This window comes from Anoplopoma fimbria, chromosome 10 (genome assembly GCF_027596085.1).
Source record: "Anoplopoma fimbria isolate UVic2021 breed Golden Eagle Sablefish chromosome 10, Afim_UVic_2022, whole genome shotgun sequence".
Lineage (NCBI taxonomy): Eukaryota > Metazoa > Chordata > Actinopteri > Perciformes > Anoplopomatidae > Anoplopoma > Anoplopoma fimbria.
The window spans coordinates 24590374-24600368 of NC_072458.1; the positions used below are offsets into that span (position 1 = coordinate 24590374).

The 9995-nt window shown below is 45.8% G+C and overlaps 1 protein-coding gene across 1 annotated transcript in view; it reads right to left on the minus strand.

Annotated features, from left to right (window-relative positions):
- Positions 1 to 814: 814 nt before the first annotated feature.
- The window catches only part of npr1a (natriuretic peptide receptor 1a), a 34252-nt gene continuing 25071 nt past the window's right edge, over positions 815 to 9995 (minus strand). The window contains 4 exon segments of the mRNA XM_054605512.1: positions 815 to 1699; positions 5811 to 5909; positions 6311 to 6485; positions 9782 to 9850. Of these exon segments, the coding sequence (XP_054461487.1) occupies positions 1560 to 1699; positions 5811 to 5909; positions 6311 to 6485; positions 9782 to 9850 (483 nt within the window). The 3' untranslated portion in view covers positions 815 to 1559.

Consider the following 9995-nt stretch of genomic DNA (forward strand, 5'->3'; position numbering starts at 1 on the left):
CAGAACTGTTATCTTGGCAAAGGGAGGCTGCACAAAATATTAAATGAAGGGGTGCCAATAATTTTGGCACATATTTTTTTGAGAAAAATATTTGTTTCATGATGAGAATTTAATGTTTCTTTCAATTATGTTTCTTCAGTTAAAGGTTACATTTTTGTGAATATTTTGAATGGAAGATCATGAGGATAAACAATAAAGATTTTTTTTCTCATTTTTACTAAAGGGTGCCAATAATTCTGGAGGGCACTGTACAGTAAAAGTTAAATGGTAATAATAGTGAGTTATTCAATGTTTGTCTGGTTTGATCTGTTTTTCTGATGTTTGTCTTCAACTGGACAACTGGGGCGGCTGTGGCTCACGAGGTAGAGCGCTCGTCCTGCAAGCGCTCTACCTGTTGGTGGTTCGAACCCCTCTACAGTCAACATGCCGAGGTGTCCTTGAGCGAGACACCTAACCCCCAGTTGCTCCCCGGGCGCTTCTCAGCAGCCCACTGCTCCTTCAGGATGGTTAAATGCAGAGAATTGTAAATTTCCCCGCTGTGGGACTAATAAAGGATTGATTATTATTATTATTATTATAACTGTAAATCTGAGTTGTAGCTTCCACACAAACCAGCTCGTTTAACGATGAGGGACTGTAGTTTGTATTGATCGTCTTCCTGTAGTGAGCAATAACAGGAGTTCAGACTGGAAGATAAAGATCTCCACTCAGCTCCAGGTGAGTTTAACAGCATGACATCGTTTCCTCTCCTACTCATTCTTTAATGTCCTCCAGCAAACTATCCATCTACTGCTCATTTATCACACTCTGGGTAATGTAGTTTTTATTCCCTCTTTATTTCACAGGCTCTTCCACTTACAAATTAATTCATTAATTATTTCCAAGAAGTTTTCAGGTTTTTCTTGGTTTTTTTGAGAATTGGGACCAACATTAGGAAACCCTTCTAACAAACTCGTTTTTAATTGATTTATAGTCACTTTACAGCAGGTCATCTAAAATGATCAATACGTCTACAGACAAAAACACAGTAAACATATAAGGAGGATAAAGTCTCTAATAACTCATTTAAAATACGTTGTCTTTGGTTGAGAAAACATCTTGGAAAGGATTTGAACATAAGTGAAAATAAAAAAAGGGTTAATTAATCAGTAATAACGACACAAAGAGAATAAAGCACAAGAGTCTTTGTTTCTACACAATAAACTTCAGAGGATTTCTCTTTAAAGTCAAACATTCCTCTGTTTGTGTTTCTGTCACTTTAAAAGATGTCAGAGGGCAACATCCAATCAGAGAGGAGGGGCGGGGTTACTAAACCCCGCCCCCTCTTCAGTCTGTGTCCTCCTCTCCTCCTCCAGTCTGTGTCCTCCTCTCCTCCTCCTTCAGTCCTCCTCCTCTCCTTCAGTCTGCGTCCTCCTCTCCTCCTCCTTCAGTCCTCCTCCTCTCCTTCAGTCTGCGTCCTCCTCTCCTCCTTCATTCATCCTCCTGTATTCCTTCAGTCCTCCTCCTCTCCTCCTTCAGTCTGTCTCCTCCTCTCCTCCTCCCTCCTCTCCTCTCCTCCTTCAGTCCTCCTCTCCCAGCAGCCAGAACGTCCTCATGGTTCCTTTTCCCTTCATCTGGATTTCTCCTCTAAACTGCAGCTGGAAACAGTTGAACTCCTGCAGAACGTCTCGGGTCGCCTCGGAAACGTGAATCCTCAGAGCTGCAGACAAACACAAACACAGAAAAGCATAAAACACAAACACAACAACAACACCATAAAACACAACCACACCATAAAACACAACCACACCATAAAACACAAACACAACACCATAAAACACAAACACACCATAAAACACAAACACACCATAAAACACAAACACAACACCATAAAACACAAACACAACACATAAAACACACCATAAAACACAAACACACCATAAAACACAAACACAACACCATAAAACACAAACACACCATAAAACACAAACACACCATAAAACACAAACACAACCACACCATAAAACACAACCATAAAACACAACACCAAAACACAAACACAACCACATAAAACACAACACCATAAAACACAACACCATAAAACACAAACACAACACCATAAAACACAAACACAACAACAACCACACCATAAAACACAAACACACCATAAAACTCAAACACAACAACAACCACACCATAAAACACAAACACACCATAAAACACAAACACAACAACAACCACACCATAAAACACAAACACACCATAAAACAAACACAACAACAACCACACCATAAAACACAAACACACCATAAAACACAACACCACACCATAAAACACAAACACAACCACACCATAAAACACAACCACACCATAAAACACAAACACACCATAAAACACAAACACAACCACACCATAAAACACAACCACACCATAAAACACAAACACACCATAAAACACAACCACACCATAAAACACAAACACACCATCAAACACAAACACAACACCATAAAACACAAACACAACACCATAAAACACAAACACACCATCAAACACAAACACAACACCATAAAACACAAACACAAACACAACACCATAAAACACAAACACAACAACAACACCATAAAACACAAACACAACAACACCATAAAACACAAACACAACAACACCATAAAACACAAAAACAACAACACCATAAAACACAATCTCTACGAACCCTTCCAATCCGGCTTCCGTTCAAAACACAGCACAGAAACCGCCCTACTGAAAATCACAAATGACATACTTCTCTCTGCTGACTCTGGCTTCCTCACCATCCTCATCCTCCTTGACCTCAGCGCCGCCTTCAACACCATCAACCACTCCATCCTCCTCTCACGTCTCCAGCACTCCCTTGGCATAACTGGCACTGCCTTCTCCTGGTTCACCTCATATCTCTCAGACCGACATCAATTCATTGCCATAAACAACTGTAAATCCTCCACCTCCCCAGTCACCCACGGTGTCCCCCAAGGTTCCGTGCTTGGTCCCCTCCTCTTCATCATTTACATCCTTCCCCTTGGACAAATCATCCGTCGTCATGGTCTCCATTTCCACTGCTACGCTGACGACACCCAACTCTACTTCTCCTCCAAGACCATCACCTCAGTCACCCACTCCACTCTCACCACCTGTCTCACTGATATAAAATCATGGATGCAACAGAACTTTCTCAAACTCAACTGCAATAAATCTGAAATACTCATCATCGGCCCTAACCCCCTCACCCGCTCAGCCCAGACCTTCTCTCTGAACATTGATGGCTCCATCGTCACCCCCTCCACCCAGGTCCGCAACCTCGGAATCATCCTCGACCCCACCCTCTCTTTCCTACCCCACGCCAACCACATCACCAAAACGGCCTTCTTTCACCTCAGGAACATTGCACGCCTCCGGCCCTCCCTGTCCTCTGCCACCACCGAAATTCTCGTCCATGCCCTCATTACATTACATTACATTACAGTCATTTAGCAGACGCTTTTATCCAAAGCGACTTACAGGAAGTGTATTCAACATAGGTATTCAAGAGAACTACTAGTCACCAGAAGTCATCAGTGCATCTCCTTTCTTAAACAAGCATAAGCCAGAGCAAAAGTATAGTGCAGAGGCAAATTACTACGAAAACAATAATTGCAACAGACTAATCCGAATATAGTAAGTGCTACAAACTACTACGAATAGGATAAGTGCAGTAAACAAATACAAATTCAATAAGTGCAGCGAACTGATACGAATACAGTAAGTGCAGCAACTAATACGAGTGCAATAAGTGCTACGAGGAAGGCTCCGGGTAGTACTTCTTGAAGAGGTGAGTTTTCAGCCTGCGCCTAAAGATGGGCAGCGACTCTGCTGTCCTGACGTCAGTGGGGAGTTCATTCCACCACTGAGGGGCCAGGACAGAAAAAAGCTGTGACCGGGTGGATCGGCTGCAGGGACCTCTGAGCGACGGGGCAACCAGTCGCCCCGAGGCAGCAGAGAGGAGTGGTCGGGCAGGGGTGTAGGGCTTGACCAAGGCCTGGAGATAGGAAGGAGCTGTTCCTTTCACTGCCCTGTAGGCTAGCACCAGAGTCTTAAACTGGATGCGAGCTCTTACAGGGAGCCAGTGTAGAGAACGGAGAAGGGAAGTTGTGTGAGAGAACTTGGGGCGATTGAACACCAGACGTGCTGCAGCTTTCTGGACAAGCTCCAGAGGTCTGATGGCCGACGCCGGGGCTCCAGCAAGTAGTGAGTTGCAGTAGTCCAGGCGGGAGATGACCAGAGCCTGGATGAGCACCTGCGCCGTCTCCTCAGTGAGGAAGGGGCGAATCCTCCTGATGTTGTAGAGGAGGAATCTGCAGGAGCGTGTGACCGATGCAATGTTTGCTGAGAACGACAGTTGGTCGTCCAGGGTCACACCCAGATTCCTCACAGTCCGAGTTGGCATCACCACGGCGTCATCAATGGTGATGGACAGGTCTCGGTGCGGGCAACCCTTCCCCGGGAGGAAGAGTAGCTCGGTTTTGTCCAGGTTCAGCTTCAGGTGGTGTGTCGCCATCCACTTCGAGATGTCAGCCAAGCACGTAGCAATGCGTGCCTCCACTTGGGTGTCACCGGGAGGAAATGACAAGACCAGCTGGGTGTCATCGGCATAACAATGGTAGGAGAAGTCATGGGAGCGAATAACAGAACCCAGAGATGTTGTGTAGAGCGAGAAGAGAAGGGGGCCCAGAACTGAACCTTGTGGAACCCCCGTAGTCAGCGTGCGTGGTTCTGACACGGCCCCCCTCCATGTCACCTGGTAGGATCGGCCTGTCAGGTAGGATGCAAGCAGGGAGAGTGCAGAGCCTGAGACGCCCATCCCCTCGAGGGTGGAGAGGAGGATCTGGTGGTTCACTGTGTCAAACGCCGCTGACAGGTCCAGGTCCTCATAACCTCCAGACTCAACTACTGCAACAGCATCCTCTATGGCTCTCCCAACAAAATCCTCAATAAACTCCAATATGTTCAGAACTCTGCCGCTCGACTGCTCACCTCCACCCGCCGCTATGAACACATCACCGCGGTCCTACGCAACCTCCACTGGCTCCCGGTCAAATACAGGATAGACTTTAAAATATTACTCACCACCTACAAAGCCCTAAACAACCTGGCCCCTCCCTACCTTTCAGACCTCCTCCCCCTCCACGCCCCAACCCATTGCCTCAGGTCCGCCGGCGCAAACACTCTGAAGACCATCAGGACCAAGCACCGGACCTGGGGGGACTTTCTCAGTTGCTGCACCCTCCCTCTGGAACGCCCTCCCAATCAACATCCGTCAGGCTCCCACCCTATCATCATTCAAACAAGCCCTCAAAACCCACCTCTTCAAACTCGCCTTCACCTGCTAACCCCTGCTTCCTTTCCCTCCGTACCCTCCACTACATGACTCATTCCGCACAGCTTCTCCAGTTTTCTTTTTTACTAAAATGTTCTGTTTGTTTGTTTTGTTTGCTCCTTTGTGTTCTTTTTTGTTTTGTTTGTCTTCGCCCTATGTAAAGCGTCTTTGAGTACCTAGAAAAGCGCTATATAAAATTAAAGTATTATTATTATCACAACAACAGCACACCAACATCACCATCACAACAACACAACATCACAACAACATCACAACATCAACAACAACATCATCACAACAACATCACAACATCAAAACAACATCAACAACATCAGCACAACATCAACAACAACACAACAACATCAGAAACAGGACCTGGTATATCTAAGAGTAAATATTGTATTTACATGTACTTTAAGGTGTGTGTGTGTGTGTGTGTTACCCTCTCCATTGGACTCCATGCGTGACGCTGTGTTGACTGTGTCTCCGAAAAGACAGTACCTCGGCATCTTCAGCCCGACCACACCTGCACACACTGGACCTACACACACACACACACACACACACATCTTCACACACACACACACACACCTGCACACACTGGACACACACACACACACACACACACACACACACACACACACACACACACACACACACACACACACACACACACACACACACACACACACACACACACACACACAGTTACTTATGGTGCTTTTAAAACATTATCCCAGTAGCAGAAGAATCAGATCTTACTTCAGCAGAGCCGTAAATAACGATGTCATCAGCATAGAGTTATATTCTGACCAACACAAGTCATTGATACAGTGAATAACAGAGAACCCACAACAGAACCCTTTATTAATATAATTAATTAATAATATATTAATATAATTAATAAGTACTGTTTATTATCCTTCAATAACACACACTGACCGCTGTGAATGCCGATGCGGAGCCGGAGCTGCTGATTGGCTCGGTGTCGGATCCTGAAGCTCTTGACGGCGTCCAGCAGGGCGAGAGACATCCGGGCCACCTCCCGTCCGTGGAGCTTCCCGTTCCTCACCGGCAGACCGGACACCACCATGTAGGCGTCGCCGATGGTCTCCACCTGGGGGGGTGTCACGTCAACAAGGTTCATGGGATTGCTGGGTAACTCTTACGTGTGTGTGTGTGTGTGTGTGTGTGTGTGTGTGTGTGTGTGTGTGTGTGTGTGTGTGTGTATGTATATATATATATCTATATATATATATATACATACATACATACATACATACATACATACATACATACATACACAGCGGGTAAAATAAGTATTGAACACGTCACCATTTTCACCAGATGTCGGTAACAACCCAAGTAATCCATACATATAAAGAAAACCAAACAAATAAGTTCAGAAATTAAGTTATGTGTAATAAAATGGAATGACACAGGGAAAAAGTATTGAACACGCTTACTGAAATGTATTTAATACTTGGTACAGAAGCCTTTGTTGGTGATGACAGCTTCAAGACGCCTCCTGTATGGAGAAACTAGTGGCATGCATTGCTCAGGTGTGATTTTGGCCCATTCTTCCACACAAACAGTCTTCAGATCTTGAAGGTTCCGTGGGCCTCTTCTATGAACTCTGATCTTTACTTCTTTCAATAGATTTTCTATTGGATTCAAGTCAGGTGATTGGCTGGGCCATTCTAGCAGCTTTATTTTCTTTCTCTGAAACCAGTTGAGAGTTTCCTTGGCTGTGTGTTTGGGATCATTGTCTTGCTGAAATGTCCACCCTCGTTTCATCTTCATCATCCTGCTAGATGGCAGCAGATTTTTATCCTTCCTTCAATTATATGAAGTTTGCCAGTGCTGTATGCTGAAAAACAGCCCCACACCATGATGTTCCCACCTCCAAACTTTATTATTATTATATTCTTTTATATTCCTTTATTGATCCCCATGGGGGAAATTCGAGTGTTGCAGCAGCTCAACTACACAGACACAGACAATAAATACACATACTATACAACAAAATAAAGATAGAACAGGAATAAAAATGTACAGTATATCCACATGGGGGGGGGGGCTGGTCAGCATGATGACAGACTGTGGTCTCTGCTGTTGTTGTACAGTCTGATGGCAGTGGGCACAAATGAGCGTCTGAAGCTCCGTCCTGCTCTTTGGCAGAATCAGCCGATGGCTGAAAGAGCTGCCCAGCTGCCACAGTTCCTCATGGAGAGGGTGAGAGGGATTGTCCAGGATGGCTCCGAGTTTGGCCTTCATCCTCCTCTCACCCACTGACTCCAGACTGTCCAGCTCCAGACCACCACAGAGCTGGCTCTCCTCACCAGCTTATTAAGTTTGTTGGCATCTCCAGTCCTGATGCCACCACCCCAGCACGCTACAGCGAAGAAGAGGGCACTGGTTACCACAGACTGGTAGAAGAAGAGGGCACTGGTTACCACAGACTGGTAGAAGAAGAGGGCACTGGCTACCACAGACTGGTAGAATGCCTTGAGCAGTTTATTGCACACATTGAAGGACCTCAGCCTCCTCAGGAAGAACAGCCTGCTCTGTCCTTTCCTGTAGAGGGCGTCAGTGTTGTGTGTCCAGTCCAGTTTATTGTTTATCTGCACCCCAAGGTACTTGTAGGACTCAACCCTCTCCACTTCCCCTCCCTGAATGAAGACAGGGACAGGGGGGCTTCTGTTCCTCTGGTAGTCCACCACAAGCTCCTTGGTCTTGCTGATGTTGAGCTTCAGGTGGTTGTTGCTGCACCATGTGATGAAGCTCTCAATCAGTCCTCTGTACTCTTCCTCGTTGTCCCTGGTGATACATCCAACAATGGAGGAGTCATCGGAAAACTTTTGGAGGTGGCAGGAACCAGAGTTGAAGCGGAAGTCCGAGGTGTAGAGAGTGAAGAGGAACGGTGCCAGTACAGTTCCTTGGGGTGCGCCGGTGTTGCTGATCACAGACTCAGAGACACAGCCATCCACCCTGACGTACTGTGGCCGGCCTGTGAGGTAGTCTGTGATCCAGGAAGTGGTGTCGGGGTGCAGGTTCATCTCCAGAAGCTTCTCTCTCAGTAAGGAGGGCTGGATGGTGTTGAAAGCACTGGAGAAGTCAAAGAACATGACTCTCACAGTGCTTCCCAGCTTCTCCAGGTGAGAGAGGGCCTTGTGCGTCAGGTAGATGATGGAGTCCTCCACCCCGATGTGTGGCAGATAGGCGAACTGTAGTGGGTCCAGGAAAGCTGTAAGCTGGGTCCTCAGGTGCCGCAGAACCAGTCTCTCCAGGGTCTTCATGACATGTGATGTCAGGGCCACAGGTCTGTAGTCATTAAGACCGCTGGGACGACTCTTCTTCGGCACCGGGACGATGCAGGACGTCTTCCAGATTGTGGGCACCTTCTTCAACCTCAGGGAGAGAGTTGGTATGGTGTTTTTGGGGTGATGTGCAGTGCCACTTGACCTCCAAACATGGTGTGTATTATGGCATCCAAAGAGTTCCATGTTGGTCTCATCTGACCAGACTATATTCTCCCAGTATTTCACAGGCTTGTCTAAATGTTGTGCAGCAAACTTTAAACGAGCTTCAACATGCTTTTTCTCCAGCAATGGAGTCTTGCGTGGTGAGCGTGCATACAGGCCACGGCGGTTGATGCATTACTTATTGTTTTCTTTGAAACAATTGTACCTGCTGATTCCAGGTCTTTCTGAAGCTCTCCACTAGTGGTCCTTGGCTCTTGGACAACTCTTCTGATAATTCTTTTCACTCCTCTGTCAGAAATCTTGCGAGGAGCACCTGGTCGTGGCCGGTTTATGGTGAAATGATGTTCTTTCCACTTCCGGATTATGGCCCCAACAGTGCTCACTGGAACATTCAGAAGTTTAGAAATCCTTCTGGAACCAATGCCATCAGTATGTTCTGCAACAATAAGGTTGTGAAGGTCTTGAGAGAGCTCTTTGCTTTTACCCATCATGAGATGTTTCTTGTGTGACACCTTGGTAATGAGACACCTTTTTATAGGCCATCAGTTGGGACTGAACCAGCTGATATTCATTTGACTGACAAGGGGCAGGATTGCTTTCTAATCACTGATAGATTTTAGCTGGTGTCTTGGCTTTCCATGACTTTGTCCATGACTTTCTTCATGTGTTCAATACTTTTTCCCTGTGTCCTTCCATTTGATTACATACAACTTAATTTCTGAACTTATTTGTTTGGTTTTCTTTGTATGTATGGATTACTTGGGTTGTTACCGACATCTGGTGAAAATTACATGTCAATAGCACCTTTAGAAATATATTTACTGAGAGAAATGGTGACGTGTTCAATAGTTATTTTACCCGCTGTATGTATTAAGGGGAAGCTGTTAGCTTAGCACAGGAAGTGGAAGCAGCTAAAGAATGTTTTCACCTTGTAAACATCAAAGTTGTCGATGATGGCGTCAAAGCAGGTGTAGAGGTCGTTCAACAAGGTCACGACCTGGAAGTAGAAAAACACTTCCTGTCATTAATGTTCATGATAATCACAGCTTCTCTGTAGTAATGGTCTACTGGGTTCTACTGACCTGTAATGTTGGTCTACTGGGTTCTACTGACCTGTAGTGATGGTCTACTGTGTTCAACTG